This window comes from Caretta caretta, chromosome 10 (assembly GCF_965140235.1).
Source record: "Caretta caretta isolate rCarCar2 chromosome 10, rCarCar1.hap1, whole genome shotgun sequence".
Lineage (NCBI taxonomy): Eukaryota > Metazoa > Chordata > Testudines > Cheloniidae > Caretta > Caretta caretta.
In genome coordinates, this window is record NC_134215.1 from 35,878,066 (window position 1) to 35,896,048 (window position 17,983).

At 45.1% G+C, this 17,983-nt stretch overlaps 1 protein-coding gene across 10 annotated transcripts in view; it reads left to right on the forward strand.

Moving 5' to 3' along the window:
• Positions 1-17,983, forward strand: part of PIGQ (phosphatidylinositol glycan anchor biosynthesis class Q) — a 72,426-nt gene that overhangs the window by 5,058 nt on the left and 49,385 nt on the right. For all 10 annotated transcript variants that reach the window (XM_075132882.1, XM_048866196.2, XM_075132880.1 and 7 more), the window contains exons 2-4: positions 2,892-3,592; positions 12,322-12,453; positions 14,550-14,670. In XM_075132882.1, coding sequence (XP_074988983.1) covers positions 2,919-3,592; positions 12,322-12,453; positions 14,550-14,670 — 927 coding nt within the window. In that variant the 5' untranslated portion in view covers positions 2,892-2,918. The remainder of the gene's footprint in view (positions 1-2,891; positions 3,593-12,321; positions 12,454-14,549; positions 14,671-17,983) is intronic.

The following is a 17,983-nucleotide window of genomic DNA, read 5'->3' on the forward strand; positions in this document are numbered from 1 at the left end:
AGTAGCAGGTATCTATGAGGGAGCAATAGGCAGTTTGGGACTTTGGTAGAATAAGTACATTTGGTGGATGTTTCTGCTAAAATGATCAGCAATGAAATACTAGGTTGTGGTGACATTTAAAATATAATCCTTAGTTTTCAGATATAACCTGTTGAAATGAATGAGGCAGTTTATACTGCAAGTCACTGGCAGAGTTGGAAATACTGCCCAGGTCTCATGAGTTTCCAGGTTTGTTCCCTGATTACTAGAATATGTTGCAGTAACCTATTAACATGATACAATTTATTTCCTGCTGTAGAGATATTACATGTCCCCTTAAAAGTAATATTTGAACTCCCTCTGCTCGATTTCCAGCAGTTAACAAACACACACATTCAGAGCACAATCAAGGGGGATTAGCTCAGTGGTTTGAGCATTGGCCTGCTAAACCCAGGGTTGTGAGTTCAATCCTTGAGGGGGCCATTTAGGGATCTGGGGCAAAAATTGGGAATTGGTCCTGCTTTGAGCAGGGGGTTGGACTAGATGACCTCCTGAGGTCCCTTCCAACCCTGAGATTCTATGATTCTATTAAATAACTCCAGGTTAATTTGGGGGGGTAGGAGGAGAGAGGAGAGAAATGCAATCAATGTTTCCCAAATAGAGAAGGGAAAAATAGAGAAATTTTATCTTCATTCTTCTTAGTGGGGGTTATAAAAAGTTGAGAACAAAATAAATGTAAAGCTATGTGAAACAGCAATTTGTTTCTAAAATGATGGTTGAATTGGCAAGGACTCTGTGGAGGGAGAGTAGCAGAGGACACTGGAAATCTCTTGCTGTAATAGCACTTTAAAAACTGCTGACGCTACCTGGAAAATTTAAAAATAAAAATTCAGCTTTAAAGGTACACTGGCAGGATAAGTGTCACCATTTGAAAAAAAAATATCCCTACCTATGCCATGTTACTAACAATACCTTAGACTGTTAAAATGGAACCATCTACAATCTTCTTCACCTTTCACTAATAATTATTTGAGGTTCTTCTAAGATTCCACTTCCTCAAAGGCTCTACATAGCAGAAATTATCCCTCTGGCCCAGGAAGGAAGGATGTAACTCCCTTTGTGGCTTGTGAATGCTGCTCTTGCAGTCAGCCCGAGGGGTCTGTCAGACAGTGAGGCAAGGCACTCCACTCCCTCAGGAGCTAAGGGGGCTGTCTGCTCTAAGCAACATTCAGAGTTCTGCACCTATGTTGCTACACTAAAAATCCCCAGAAACACACAAATGCACCCTCTTTAATGCAGGTATTGAGGTGGACTCAGCTGTTGAGAAATGACAGGGAAAATTCAGGCCCGGGAGATATTTGCCTTTGATAGCAGCAATTGTGTTGCTTGCCCCACTGACAACACATGCCAAGAAAACTTCACCTTTCCGCCTCAAGGGGCTGAAAGGAATTCATCCATGAGCAGTCAGTTCATACCATTGCATTTGGCAGGCTGATGGTTATGTGACTTGTCAAGTGACTTAACTTAATTGTTCCCCACCACCCTCCCCATCAAAGACAAGTGTATCTTTTCCATAGCAAATTGCCAGGTGCATAGATTTAGTAGATCATTTAAACTTTATTAAATAGAGAGGAAAACACACACATGAGGAACCTCCCTGTTCTGTATACTCTCAACATGTTATAAATATACTGTGTATTTCTCTTTCCAATTGACTGCTCCCATCACAAAGATGCCAGCCTAAGGGATTCATAGAGTTTTCACAGCCCTAGCACAGCACTGAAGGACAGAAAAGGACAGCAGTCACCAGATGCTGATTATTCTGAGGAAGCACCCTCCTTAATGCAATTATATTTCTATTAGATGCTTCAGCATTATGTAAAGAGACATTGTCAGCTAATTCAAGGCTCAAAATGTATTTATTTATTGTTAAGGTAATTTATAAAACCGTAGAAATGTGTTCTCCCTGAACTGAGGAAAAAAACCTACTTTAGATTGCAGGGTGGTCAGGGACTGCTCGCAAAGCAGGGCTAATAAGTGAATATAATATTTGCCCTTCTTTAGGACCTTCTATCCAAGGAATTAAATCAGACTTTAATCAGTTAAGCCTTCCAGTCCCCTTGTGAAGTAGATCAGCAGTTGTTATTTTACAAGTGGAGAAGCTGGGACACAGAGACATTAAGTGACATGACCGAGGCTACACAGGTTTCAGAGTAACAGTCGTGTTAGTTGCATCCGATGAAGTGAGCTGTAGCTCACGAAAGCTCATGCTCAAATAAATTGGTTAGTCTCTAAGGTGCCACAAGTACCCCTTTTCTTTTTGAGGCTACACAGTGAGTCTGTGGCAGAGCATGTCTCCTGCTCCAGTGACATAAGTGAGGATATAAGTTCTCTTGTTTCAGGTCATAAGTCAACTTCTGATTGAAGGAGTTAGGGAGAAACATTACCCTACAGGCAGGTTATTATACAACTATCCATGTTAAGGTTTCTGCTCCTTTCTCTGGGCCATGTACTGCTGGCTGCTGTCAGAGACAGGATACTGGACTAGATGAACCTCTGGTTGGAGCTATTTCTGCAATTTGCATGGATCTTAGTGCAGAGTTATGAGAGATGATTCCAACACTCGCAAAATGCCCTTGTGTTGGAAGCTCCACTACAAGGTCATTTGAAGAGCTTGTGTTTATCAGAAATGTGCCAAGTCCCTCTTTCACTTATGTTTTGAAATGCCACTTGGCTAATAGCACCAGTGTCAGCTTCTTAATCTAAGATGCAGAGGCAGTTTTCAGCTTGCTCTTGAATTTGGTGTTTTGGAACTTTACTGGATCTCCTCAGCAATGGCTTTCATTAAGCTCTGTTTTTTTTTTCTGTGTTTACCCACTGTCTCTAAGTTTTATTTTTGTATTTATTGGCAGGTATTACGTTCTTCCAGGATTGCTGTCATGGTTCTTAAAGTCTTCTTCCCCTCTTGCTGTGCCACAGCAGAAAGTGGCCTTTTGATTGGCCGTTGGATCCCGGAACAGAACTCTGCTGTTGTCCTTGCTGTGGTCCACTTCCCTTTTATTCCTGGCCAGGTGAAGCAGTATCTTTCTGAGGTCCAGCGGGTGACTCAGGTCAATATGTGTGTGCTGGGCTCATGGAGTAACAGCAAACAGGAGAAGGAAGAGGTCCTGGTCAAGTTCCTGGAAGATCTCAGCACAATCTTTTCCCATGAGCCCTGGATACAGCTCAACAAAGAGAGAGACAGCAGGGTTTGGAGCTGCTGTATCTTTCAGAAATACCCCAGCAGCCCCAAGGAAGATGAATTCATCTTAGTATATTATGACCAGCGCAAAGTAATGCTTTCACAGTTGCATCCCACAGACAACCTGACCACGTCTGCTGACCATAAGGGAAATGATGCCTCAAAACTAGGTGCTGTGTTTGACACAGTTGCAAAGAGCAAGGTACTATTCATGAAAGACAGATACGATGATGGGCCCATCAAGCTGACTCACTGGCAGTCAGAAGGAGTGGAAGCCAGTATTATCGTGGAGCTGATGAAGCAGGCTTCTGTGCCTGTGTGTATGCTGCTGACATTCCTGCTTTCACTTGTCTCCAGTGTCTATAAAAGCAGGTATGTGATGCAAGATGGGGCAGCTTGTGTGCTACATTGAAACGTAGTCCAACCCAAGACTATCAGTATGCACAGGTTTCCGGCTCAACCCCAGCAAGCAATGTGCATTGTGTTAAAATTTTTCCGCCTAGGTGGGAGTGAGACAGTCTGAGTGGCCATCAGGGATCTGTTAGCCAACTCAGAGTCAATTTCCCCACAATGAGTAAAGACCATACTGTACCTTTCTCACAATAGCAATTCCAACCCTGAGGAGCTGCTACTGATAGTAGCCCTACCCTATTTAAGTGGGAGGGCAGGGACTTGCTGTCTGTGATAGTCTCCCTAACACCCGTGGGCCAGCCCATTACAAGTTAATGTTGAATGGATGATTAGCCTGTGTTGGGTTCCAGAGCATAGCAGCTGGTGGGGAAGCCCCTGACTGAAATCTTCCGTTGGAGCCATATTTACATGGAGCTTGAGGGTAGTGGGGGTGGGATTTGAGTCTGGTACTGATGCAAGGTATAATCTTGTCGTATAGATAGTAACAGTTCCCTCAAACTCCAGGAGGTTTCTGGGGGAGCTATGAGGTTTTGCAAGCTGAACTTCTTCCCATTTTCACTGGGGGCAAACCCTCTGCCTCAGCTTCGTGAGTTGAACCATGGGTTCTTCCAGCCACTGCTTGAATGACAGGGTGATGCAAAGAGAGCTAACCTGTAAAGAGAGCTGGCTGTATTTCAAGGAATCCCTGTTGAGGTTACAGGGACAAACCATCCCGATGAGTCGAAAGAATAGTAAATATGGCAGGCGACCAGCTTGGCTTAATGGTGAAATCTTAGCAGATCTTAAACATAAAAAAGAAGCTTACAAGAAGTGGAAGGTTGGACATATGACCAGGGAAGAGTATAAAAATATTGCTCGGGCATGTAGGAATGTTATCAGGAGGGCCAAATCGCACCTGGAGCTGCAGCTAGCCAGAGATGTCAAGAGTAACAAGAAGGGTTTCTTCAGGTATGTTGGCAACAAGAAGAAAGCCAAGGAATGTGTGGGCCCCTTACTGAATGAGGGAGGCAAACTAGTGACAGAGGATGTGGAAAAAGCTAATGTACTCAATGCTTTTTTTGCCTCTGTTTTCACTAACAAGGTCACCTCCCAGACTGCTACGCTGGGCATCACAAAATGGGGAAGAGATGGCCAGCCCCCTGTGGAGATAGAGGTGGTTAGGGACTATTTAGAAAAGCTGGACGTGCACAAGTCCATGGGGCCGGACGAGTTGCATCCGAGAGTGCTGAAGGAATTGGCGGCTGTGATTGCAGAGCCATTGGCCATTATCTTTGAAAACTCGTGGCGAACCGGGGAAGTCCCGGATGACTGGAAAAAGGCTAATGTAGTGCCAATCTTTAAAAAAGGGAAGAAGGAGGATCCTGGGAACTACAGGCCAGTCAGCCTCACTTCAGTCCCTGGAAAAATCATGGAGCAGGTCCTCAAAGAATCAGTCCTGAAGCACTTGCATGAGAGGAAAGTGATCAGGAACAGCCAGCATGGATTCACCAAGGGAAGGTCATGCCTGACTAATCTAATCGCCTTTTATGATGAGATTACTGGTTCTGTGGATGAAGGGAAAGCAGTGGATGTATTGTTTCTTGACTTTAGCAAAGCTTTTGACACGGTCTCCCACAGTATTCTTGTCAGCAAGTTAAGGAAGTATGGGCTGGATGAATGCACTACAAGGTGGGTAGAAAGCTGGCTAGATTGTCGGGCTCAACGGGTAGTGATCAATGGCTCCATATCTAGTTGGCAGCCGGTATCAAGTGGAGTACCCCAAGGGTCGGTCCTGGGGCCGGTTTGTTCAATATCTTCATAAATGATCTGGAGGATGGTGTGGATTGCACTCTCAGCAAATTTGCGGATGATACTAAACTGGGAGGAGTGGTAGATACGCTGGAGGGGAGGGATAGGATACAGAAAGACCTAGACAAATTAGAGGATTGGGCCAAAAGAAATCTGATGAGGTTCAATAAGGATAAGTGCAGGGTCCTGCACTTAGGACGGAAGAACCCAATGCACAGCTACAGACTAGGGACCGAATGGCTAGGCAGCAGTTCTGCGGAAAAGGACCTAGGGGTGACAGTGGACGAGAAGCTGGATATGAGTCAACAGTGTGCCCTTGTTGCCAAGAAGGCCAATGGCATTTTGGGATGTATAAGTAGGGGCATAGCGAGCAGATCGAGGGACGTGATCGTTCCATTCTATTCGACATTGGTGAGGCCTCATCTGGAGTACTGTGTCCAGTTTTGGGCCCCACACTTCAAGAAGGATGTGGATAAATTGGAGAGAGTCCAGCGAAGGGCAACAAAAATGATTAGGGGACTGGAACACATGAGTTATGAGGAGAGGCTGAGGGAGCTGGGATTGTTTAGCCTGCAGAAGAGAAGAATGAGGGGGGATTTGATAGCTGCTTTCAACTACCTGAAAGGGGGTTCCAAAGAGGATGGCTCTAGACTGTTCTCAATGGTAGCAGATGACAGAATGAGGAGTAATGGTCTCAAGTTGCAGTGGGGGAGGTTTAGATTGGATATTAGGAAAAACTTTTTCACTAAGAGGGTGGTGAAACACTGGAATGCGTTACCTAGGGAGGTGGTAGAATCTCCTTCCTTAGAGGTTTTTAAGGTCAGGCTTGACAAAGCCCTGGCTGGGATGATTTAACTGGGAATTGGTCCTGCTTTGAGCAGGGGGTTGGACTAGATGACCTTCTGGGGTCCCTTCCAACCCTGATATTCTATGATTCTATGATTCTAACCGTTCGGTATTTCACCCCAGTAGTTCTGTAGCCAGGATGCCCTAATCTCTGTTTGCAGTGAAGTGCCTCTGTAGCTGAGGAACACTGAAATGTTGGCAAACTGGGCATCTAATTCCAACTTTTGACATCAAATGGCACTGCTACAGCCCTGGGATTGGATAGCAGGAGGTTAATAGGAGCAAACTGGATCAAATACATCTTTGCTGGAACTCTGTTAACTTTACTTACCTCGTGTACTGAAATGGAGTTTCACCAGAATGAATATGATTCCTCCAGTGTAACATCCTGCAAGTGCTGGCACCAAAGGGGAAATCTGAACAGACCTGAAGGAAAAAAGCTCTTGCATATAAAGCTTAGTACCACAGCTGGGAAAGCCATCTAGTGAGATTGTGTCGTGTTGCCAAAAAGGGGATTGGTGTTCAGTGTTCAAGCTGGAAGAGGACAGTTTGATTAATCAGATCTGGATAACCGTTACTAAAGCATTCATGGACAAATCTTTTCAAGTATAGCCTCAAGCTATGGGGAATAGAATCTTTTAACAGGTTTCCAATTGTGTAATACTGTCATGAAAAATCACGGTGAACCACTTCATACAGAATGGCTTTTTGGATTTTTCTGCTTCACGTGTAAAGCTGAAACTTATATTTTTTTCTAATTATCTGTTAAAGTCATTTTAGGGTCAAACTCAGACTTGATATAAGTAGATGGAACTCCATTGGTTCCAGTGGAATTTCACTATTGTAGTGGGTCTGAATTCGGCCTTTGATTATATTCATGGTATCATTATCTAGTTGGGTAGAGCACTCAACTGCGAATCATGTGTTCCAAGAAGAAAAGGAGTACTTGTGGCACCTTAGAGACTAACCAATTTATTTGAGCATGCTCCAGTGATTCACTATGTGGCCCTGGAAAAATCACTTTGTCTCTCTCTGCCTGAGTTTCATTATCTGTAAAATGGGCAGAACACCTACCTAGCATAGGTATTTGAAGGTATTAGGCTGGAACTTAAGAGATTTGGGTTCAGTTCTTGATTCTGCCACAAACTTCCTGTATGACCTTTACATATCACTACTCTTTGAGAAATTCTGCGCATGCTCTGCAAACTCTTCCTCCCACCCCAGTCCCCCCATGTTTTCTGCATCCATTGCTCCTCAGCTGCAGGGGGAGGGATCTCTGTACAGGGAACTGCTCCCCCATACACCCAGACCCTCCCACCGAGCCTCATCCCCCCACCTGCACTCAGAACCTCACTTGTGAGCCCCACTCCCCTGGCACATGGACTACCCTGACAAGCCATCCGGATCCTCACCATACCAAGCTCCAAACAGTTGCACTTGAATCCCCACCCCACTTAGTCCCACTCCCCCAGCATCTGGACCCTACCACTGAGCCCCCCCACACCCAGAACCCCCTGCTGTGCTCTATCCCCCCCACACCCAGACACCCCTTCTGCTGAGCCCCAACTACCTTCACCTGGACCCCCCCTGCAGAGTCCCATTACTGTTGCACCCAGAAAGCCCCAACAAGCCCCTGTGCATCCAGATTCCCCCTGCACCCGGATTCCCACTGAGCCACCTGCACCCAGATTGCCCCACACAGAACCCTTTCAACCCACACCTGGATCCCCCCACGTTAAGCCCCTCCACACTTGGATCCTGCCTTGCTGAGCCTGCCTGCCCACACCTGGTGCACTTGGCACAGAGGGGCAGGGCTCTGGGGTGTTTCTGGGGCAGGCCCGGTCCTTGCACAGTGTCAAGGTTGGATGCAGCCTCACCGCTGAGTCCGTGACCCCAGGGAAAGTTGCACAGTGATCTCCCACCTCTGTGCAGCCAGTGGCCTGTGTTCCCCAGTGCTATGCTGGAGCCTCCACATTTATTTGACAAATAAAATTTGCAGAATTTTAAAATATTGTGTGCAGAATGCCCTCAGGAGTAATATCACTTAATCTCACTAGGCATCTCGTTTAAGCCTCCTTTGTGTCAGCCTACTTGGTGCAAGGGTCATAGGGCAGTTGTAAGACTTCTCCCCTCTCTCCCGCACCTCCCATGGAATACTTCCAGTCCTGGGCGGGGGGCATCTATACCTGGCATAGAACTGGCTCCACCAGGTCTGTGCTGCCTCCAGTCACTGGGGGCGTTCCAGGGTTTGGAGCAGGGGCAGGCCAGAGGAGGGAGGACCTGCAGCCTGGTGATTCTGCATCTCTACAAAGCCTCCTAAGAACCACTGAAGTCTGCCCCTCCAGCCCTTGCAGAGAGGAAAGTGGTGGTTGTGGTTCAGATTTTGAACCATTTGACTTCAGAGAAACTGTATATGGCAATGAGTTTTGACAGTCACTACTGTCCCTGGGGTAATTCCTTTTGGTAATGCCTGTGGTGATAGAATTGTATTTGCTGAAGACATATGCGGTGTCCTCTCTCCCTGAGCTGCTGCAAGTGTCCTTCACTGAGTGCTTGGGGAGCTTCAGTCTGCACTTTACATATTAAATGCTAGTTCCTTCCAGGCTGTTAAAATCAAACCATGAGGTGATGAGTCTGTTATTGCAGGTGTTGGTTTTGATCTATAAAGGTCAAATGATTTGGGTCCTGGCTACCTTAGATACTTCAGCTAAGGGTACCTTAGGTACAGTCTTGTACCATAGTAGATGAGATCATCTGGGGTGCTTGAGCTAGCAGTTCTCTGGTTTAATGAGAGGGGGCTTCTGGCAGGGTGATTTCAGTGAAGGGACCTCAGTTCTGGAACTCACTACTTCGCCTTGTGCTGACAGAGACCAAGTTTGCTGCTTTTGGGGGCATGCTGCAAGGCTTATCTGTCTTCCCAAGCTTTTGTGCAGTGAGTGGGTTAGAAGGGGTTGTTAGTCCTGACAGGCTGGAGGATTTGATTACTGAAATCCACCCAAACTGAGAGTTTTTTGTATGTTTCTTTTAGAATCTATACCTGCACATGCAGATAGGATGGCACATATACAAATCTCATGAATAAATGAGATTTCCCTGGCAAAAACATAGGCTGCATACAGTGATTGAGACTTACAAAATGCCCACACATTCTGTAGCAGGTACATTGATCTGAAACATAGGCTTCTCTTCAGCACCACTCTGTGCCTAGTGGTGGTAATTGCAGCTTAATTTTTAGGGTTTGTATGCAGAACTTCCATTAACACTGAAAGGTCTCCAGTGCATTGTTAGGAGCATTAGAATAATTTAATATTGTGGCAGTAAACTCCACATGTTCCTCTTTTTAAAAATAAGCTGCTTAATGGCTTCCTGTTGATACTATCTAACCCTCAGAGTCCTCACCCAGTAGGGAGGCTTTGTTCCTGGAATTGTAGCACAGAGCAACAAGGCAGCCAAGAGGTTCTAGTTAATGGAGCTTTCACATTTGTGTGCAGTCCAGATTCAAATATGTTGCTTTTCATCTAGAATCTGTGGTATCCATCCACAGTCTTGGAACAAATTATCTGAACTGGAAAATCAGGAGTGTCTGTGCAAAGTACGTTAAATTACTTGCATTTGGAAACACCCCCGATATCCACTCTCGTTGCTCAGAACTTTTCCATTTAAACAGTGTAACGATATAAAAGCCAGTCATTCTGCTCCATATTAGAATTTTCTGTTACATTTATAAGAAACCAGTCTGCATCCTGTAAGGCTGAAAATGTAAGGAGCATTTGTGGTAACTTGTCTTACATTGCAGGGGTAATATAAAATCCTGGAATTATTTTTGGTTTTCTTGCTTGGATATTATTACAAATGGAAATTTCCATAGCTGATCCTACAATCGCTTTATTGGTCTCTTTCTCTGTGTGTCTGGAGTAGATATATTTTCAAGATTACTGCTTTTTCTTTCTCATTTCTTTTGGCTAGGAGTGAGGCATGGAGGTTGGTTTTGATGAAGTTTAGTCCTAAGAAAAGAGAGAATCAGGCATAGTACAGACAGGCATTGCACACCCTTCCTCAAAACAACATTTTAAGCATCCTCTGTTATTCCAGTGCTGAGCTTCCCTTGAACAGTGTCTGCAGACTGTAGTGGTTTTGTGATTTGGACAAACATCCATATATGGTAATATTCTTATCACCTCTCTTTGCTTCTGCATTGGGTCCAGGATTAGATGTGACATTGATCTCTCACAAAGTTCAGTTGTGACATGATCTCATAACAAAGGTCCATGGAGATGTCAAAGACATTGATGTCAATATCAACTATCAAAGACATTGGAGAACCAATCTAGTTTCAAAATGGCTTGTTTCTCACATTTCTTACCAGTGTTCAAAGTAAGGGGTAGGGTAAGGAAGATTTCCAACCCCCAAATCAGTTACCTCCTGGGAGGAGCTTGCAGAAGTTGCCTGGAACAGTGGGTTCTTCAATTTTGGCCTTCTGTGGACAACCTCATTGGGAAGGGGAAGAAGATTTCTCCCTTTGTCCTGCATTTGTAGCAGGATTCTTTGCCCCAGCAAATGTTCTGCAGGCCATAATTTGTGAACCATTGGGTTAAAACATGATCAGAAAAGAAAACTCATCTCCACTTGTGCCTCATTGCATCTATGAAGCCAGGTCTGCCAGATCAGTGGCCAGTGTAATAACCTTCTGTGCTTCCCCTCCTCCCCCTATTCTTTCCTCTGTCACTTTGGATGTTACACACTGACAGGCCAGTTAAACAGCAGTGCATTAATTTGACTTTGAGGTGGATGGCTGTACTGAAGAGCAGAATTATTCAGAGGCCCTGAATTGAGGAGAATGATTCAGAGTACACTGCATGGGATTCAAAGCCAGTGCATCTAACATCTGAATTGGCGGGGGGGGCGTAAGCCCTTCAGGGCTCTGGGTTTTAAACTGATAAACCCGCTGTGAAGTGCAACTGAAGAGGCCCAGAAGTGCACCCTCACTGAATCCTGCAGTTCTCAGCCAGCTGCCCAGTTACTGTTTGTGGGTTGGATTACTCGTGGTTGGATAGCTAGAATGATGTATGAATTGCAGCACAAGGTCCAGTTGGTATGTTGTACTGTCCACTTTCAAACACATGCTCCTGCTGCTAGATCCCAGGCTAAATTCAGCCAACTGTAGTTTGGAGAAAGCGGATGCAAGCCCCATGGAAATCCAGATCCAGCAGTTATGTAAATTCAAGAACGAAGTAGGGTAACTTGCGCTGATTTGGCAATTCAGCGGGGTTGCAGACTGAGTTAAGCTTACATGAACATACCAAGGAATTGGAAGGGGTGAGTGAGGTCCTTGAAAAGGAACTAATAGGTGGGCATAGAGAAAGAAGCTCACTTACCCTTAATGTAATGTATGCTGCAGCCTCCCCAGTACTTCCATGGCCAAACTAAGCTCCAGTGGAAATGGGTGAAACTCCTATTGACTTCAGTAAAGAACTGACCCCCACTTGATAATTTTTCCTGCTTAGCCATGCTGCAGTCAGACACTTTAATAGACAATCATGATAACTAAGGCTGGGATTTTCAAAGACACCCAATTTTCAGTGAAATTCAATATGGGTTGGGTGTGAATAATTCCAGCCTAAAAATGTAGTTAATGTAAAAAGGCCATACTGTACCATTGCTCACTATGCAAACCTCCCATTAGTGGGAGATCTGCTGAGGATTGAGGGTAGCGTGCATACACCCTGACCCACAAGCCATAATTTAAAAATGGAATTCAGCCCTCTCTGGAGAATGAATTTGACACAAGGGACGCTGGTAGATTGGCATCTTTGTGAGGGCAGAGTTAAGGTAATCTCAGTGTCTTGTTTTGGAAGGGCATTGCTTAGTTTTCTAATGGTTGAAGGTTTTAAAAATTAGAGATTTAAAAAAAATTATTTTGCACCCAAACCAGTTATGTGTTTGCACAACCTTAAATTCACCTGAAGTAAGTGTTTGGTGTGGGAATTTGTAGAAGCGTCATACCACCTGTTTCGCTGGCAAAAGTATCAGAGAGGATTCCCCTTGTGTTTCTACAGAGTGCTGAAGCTTTGGCCTTTGTCTTTCATCTGGAGTAAACTCTCAACTTGTGAACAGTTGGGGCACCGACTGGAGCACCTCCAGATCATCAGCAGCAACAGGAAGGCTCAGAACCAGACACAACTAATGAGGTATGGTGTATGTGTGTGTGTTTTCTGACAACCCACTGAGTCCTTGACCCCTATCACCAGCTGGAACCTTCATCATCCGTGTACCAACCAATTTCTTCTCTAGCTTTAAGGAAATCCAGCCTCCTCTGGCTCTGGTACTATCATATAGCTGATACTGAGGTTGCCACCCACTTGTTTTCCTGTACTGAATGGTTGGCTTGTTTTTTATTGTAGAGGCAGCTTGTATTGTAGCAGTAATATGATTTTACAGGAATATGTGGGGGTGGCTTTACTTTTTTGTGGAGTTGCAGTGTGAGAGAGATTTTTACTATCCCATCAGTCTCTTCCTCATATAATCTCTTCCCCCTCCCCCCACCAACACATACTTGTGCCTCCAGAATATCTCTGCTATGCTAAGGAACATTTAAGTTTCCATCCAGAAACGTAGTGTCACTGAAGCTAGCGTGGGAAACAGGACAGGGATGCACTGGCAGAGCTGCACAGGGCAAACTTGCTCTGCGGCTCTGTAGAGCATAGGTTCTCAACCTTTTTCTTTCTGAGCCCCTCCCCTCCCCACCCCACCCAACATGCTATAAAAACTCCACGGCCCACCTGTGGTTTTCTGCATACAAAAGCCAGGGCCAGCGTTAGGGGGTAGCAAACTGGGCAATTGCCTGGGGCCCCATGCCACAGGGGCCCCTGCAAAGCTACATTGCTCAGGATTTAGCTTCAGCCTCAGGTGGCAGGGCTCAGGGCCCTGGGCTTCAGCCCCATGCAGTGAGGCTTCGGCTTTCTACCCACGGCCCCAGTAAGTCTAATGCTGGCCCTGCTTGGAGGCCCCCCTGAAACCTGCTCACGGCCCCCCTGCTCAGGGCCCCGGACCCATGATTGAGAACCACTGCTGTAGAGCCTTTGCTTTCACAGGCATTGAATTAATCAGATGGGATATAAAATCAAGGTTCCATGGCACTTGCCACAAAAGTAAGAGTATCAATCCCCACCCCCTTTTCCCAGTACTCTGGAAAATCCATCCTCTGGTAACTGAAGACAAGGAGTAGCAATAAACATCGAAGTAACTGGAAAACCAGGCAAACACAAAACCCCACAGTGAGTAGAAGAGGGAGAGGCAAAGATCAGAGATGGATATAGACTCCTTAAGGCCATCACTGTGCAAATCTTACTCTATGTGGTGCTCAGATACTGTAGTCATTGGCTCCAAGGGAATACTTAAAATACATGAATAGATTTTAAGGCCAAAATAATACTGTGATTATTTAGTCTGATTTTGTGCATAACTCAAGCCATAGAATTTCATCCAGAAACACTTGCAGTGCGGGGGGAGTTATTCTACCCTATTGTGTAAGTAAACATTTATTTAGCCCCATGACTAGTGGTTGAACTGAGGCATACCTTTTAGAAAGGCCTCTGATCTCTAATTAAATACTCCAAGTGATGGTGAATTTATCATAGCTGAATCCCAACTTAAGCGCTTACCTAACATTCCTCTTGGAATTTCAATCCAACTACTCAGTCACCCTGTGAAAACCTGTTGTGTAGTGTTCTGGCTTAGCATGGATGCTGTATTTGACCCCAGAGACAGCAGTATATTAGTGATAGGAAAGCAGCCCCTATTCTGTGTATATCAGGGTTGGCCAAACTCACTGACCGTCCAAGCTGCATACAACTTCAGAAGTTTGAGAGCTGGGGCACACGAGCCAGGGCTCAGGGCTTAAGCCCCATTCCTGCTGAAGCCCGAAGCCCTGGCAGATGTATCCCAGAGGGCTGAAGCCATGAGACCCTCCTCCCTGCTGGACAGGTGCTCCTATCCGACCACCCCACCGCAAAACAGAGGTCCCGAGCTTTCCTTCCCCTCCCCTCCCCTCCCCCTCCCCCTCCCCCCCCCCATTCTGGTAGGCGGAGAGGGCTTGCATTTTAATGGTAAAAGAGGCTCGCGAGCCACAGTTTGGCCAGTCCTGGTGTATATCTTCAGTAAAGAGTCTTGATGACCTTCAGAAATGAAAAGCGCTGTGTAAATGAAACTGGTGATGATTGTTATCCAAACATGAAACAGCCTTCTTCCTGTGCTCTAATTTTGTTCTTCTGTCTCCTGAATGCAGGAAAGCAAACATCTTTGTTTCTCTCCTCATTGACATGGCTCTGGGAATACTGCTAATGTCCTGGCTGTACAGAGAGAATCGGATTGGTCAGCTTGCCGACACACTCATCCCAGTGGCTGATGTAAGTCTGCCTGGAATCGTTTGTACTTCATCTCTAGTGTAGAAAGTGAACAGCAGTTCATACTTGTGGTAATTGTAGAGCAGCAGGCCTGTGCGTGAGGATTTCATGCAGAGAAGAGAAGCATTGACAGAAGTCACAAAAAAATTAGGTCTCCTCAAAAGCGATTAAATCTTCAAACCAAACCTGTTGAGACTAATCAAATGTAACATTGCTCTCCTCTGAGTATCCAATGAATACAAATTAGATATTTTCTGGAGGGCACTTCCTGCTCACAAGGTAACAATTACATCATGAGCACAATAAATAACTTGAAGGCTGGAGAATGGAGTGCTTATCCGCCCAGGACACTTTTATTATGGAGTTAACAGGAAGTTCCCTCAGGCTGTGTTCTAATGGGGTATCTGGGAGGGGGGGAAAGTTAACCCAGTTAGGTCTCAGAAATCATTAAACTGGGGGAAAAAAACTCGAGAAGTTGAGGCAGCTATGTTTGGTGAGAGCATGTTGGTGGTGAGTTCTGAGGGCAGTAGCTAGTCAGGGTAGGTAACACTGAAATTCTCTCTCAAGTGTGCTAATGATAGATTGGGGAATTCACCTTCTCCTGTGCCATTCTCCAACCTCAGGCCCTAAATGGCCAGTATAAATTACCTAAGAACAAGCATGACCCATAGCATCCTGTTTTTCTGGCACTAGGGACTTCTCTAAAAGGCTAATTAGTGCATGGGAGGCTAGTGCACAGCTTGCCATGCACTAACTAGCCATGTAGACAAGCCCCTAATTTCTTATATTTTGAATGTGTAACTTGAACATACGTGCAACCTTTGCTCCAATTTAACCTTTTTTTTTGGGGGGGGGGTCTTTTTTTGGCTTGGGAACATATTGTGTTTGTGTGTAAATTATTATCTAAGTAGAACTTACCTTTAATAGGTAAAAGACCATTTTGTCATTCAGTGGAGCTGAAAAAAAATTCAAAATGTATGCATCCTGCTCTTGAGTTGCAGCGTTTGTGTCATGATGTTTGTGTCAATGATGTGCTGGTGTTCCATCATTTTGTGACTCAGCATTGTCGCATATTGATGAATACTGTGATAAGGCTGCACAACATCATCCCTTCTCTGTCCCTTCCCTTTGGTTTCTGGGAAAGAGGGACAGATCTTTCCTTTTGTCTTACAATGCCTCTGCTGCAGGAGTCCTCGCTTTACTGTCTCCAGTTTCTGGATGGGAAGGGACTCCAGTCCAACTTATGAGGAATTCCATCAGCAACTTATTTTCTCTTCTTCATCCACTTATTGGGAGGAACTCACAGCTTCCCTGCTATTGGTTCCTTTTCTCAGTGCTCCTCACACTAATAACACATTGGGCAAAACTAGTAGCACTCTTGTGATCATCTTTCTGTATGCGACGCAGACACAACAAGCAAAGTGTCTATCATGCACTTACCACACAAGAGCTTAAAGTGGCTCATTACTATTGTCTAGTCGAACTTTCAAGGGTGGACCCAGTTTCAGCTGCTCAATGTTGCTGGGAAGGGGGGAAGAGAGGGTGATGGTTGGAATATAAGTCTCCCCTTCTAATATTTGATCTAATGGTAGGATTAATGTGAGGCGTAAACTCGGAACCTTTTTATACATTGTTATTCTGAAGTCTGTTCCCATGTGGAGATCTTTCAGCTGGAAGATCACCTGCCCTCTAGTGCTCTCTGCAGTCTGCTTTCTTAGTAAGTGTGAGACAACAATGACTTTAGCTCAGTTCCCATGTGCACAGGTGGACTCAAGAAGTGTTCCATCTGCCCAGTGTTAATGGCAGATGGACACTCTCATGCTCAAAGTGCATTGGATCACACTACCTGTCCTGGATAGGAATGCTGTAGGAGTTTCTCATTTTCTCCTCTTCAATCATGCAGATAAATCATTCACTCCCACTTGGATGTTGCAATATCCATTACTTACCTAAGTAGCCTACGATGTCTCAGAAATACAGAGAGGTGTGCACTCAAGAGCTTACTTCCCTGGAGATTTGAACTACTCCCTTGCTGTACGTTCTTCTCAGTTTGCCCCTCCCTGTTTGTCTAAGGTATTGCTTTACTTCTATGTCCATGATTATCGGTGAGATTTCATGCCAATTACAATTTCTCCTTGCTTCAGGAACCTGGTTTCTTCACTGTGGGCTCCATGGGCACATAAAGCCTCTAAAGTCACTGGGAGCTCTTTCATAGACTTCAGAGGGCACAGATTAGGTGTCAAGTGCACATAAGAGGTGGGCCTGAGCCATTCAGAAATATCACCGTGATAACTTCAGCACATGTGGTGCAAGACAGCACCATTTTGTTTTCCAGTATGACAGCAAAATCTCGTCTGATCCATCCTGCAGTGGGTTTCCGGTAGCTGCTGAATTTTTATCTGGCATTCATTATCCCTCGCACTGGAGCTCTGTCAGACGGCTAAAAGTTGCCAAGTTTGGTAATAAAAACTTCCCCAATGTTTTGGATTATTATGACTTTTCCCAGTGCTCCAGGCTATCCTAGTTCTGAAATATACCCTTGGTCAGCTAATGGCATTGATCTCTGGGCTTCTTTTATCAGTAGGTCTGATAGTAAAAAAAATAGGACGACTTAATCCGTTACCACAGTTCCTGGCCTTGAGAGAAGAGAATTGCCTCAGTCGATTTTATACATGCAAGCTTTTAATTGTGTGGGAAGAAGTGCAGTGCCATAGTTTTCCTTCCGTTCTCCTATTAATCCCATTCACGGCGAGCCTCTTCTCTCTTGCCTCTCTCAGGTCTATTGCATGCTAATTGGAATCCATCCAGCATACTGTAGGTTAGACTCACCAAACCTTCCATTCCTTCTGTGATGGAATGCACCCTTGTATTCACATCCAAAACACTACTGTAATTATCTTTGTACAAGGCACACCTTTGGAGGTATCATTTGAAATCTCATAACATATCATGGTAAAATGCTTGTGGAAACATTATGTGTGAAGTTGTTAACATAAGCTGACATCATGTCTAACATGTGTTTCCCAGATAAGTTTGGGAAGTGGCTACACCAATTTTTCTAAGACAAAGAGCAAGCTGATGCCCCAGCCAGGTGTCCACAAAGCTGATGGGTCATCATCTGTCAAGTGGCCATTGTTTGGCAAGAAAGAGGGGCGGGGACAAAGAGATCTACATCTTAGCAAAGAAACAGCATGAGATCTCTTTGCTCCACCAGCCCGTCTCTTGGTTCTCAGTTGGAAATGCTTTTCAGAGAGGGACTGACACTATAAAAAGGAGGGGCAAACACCCCAAGAGACCCCCTCCTCTCTCTCCCTGT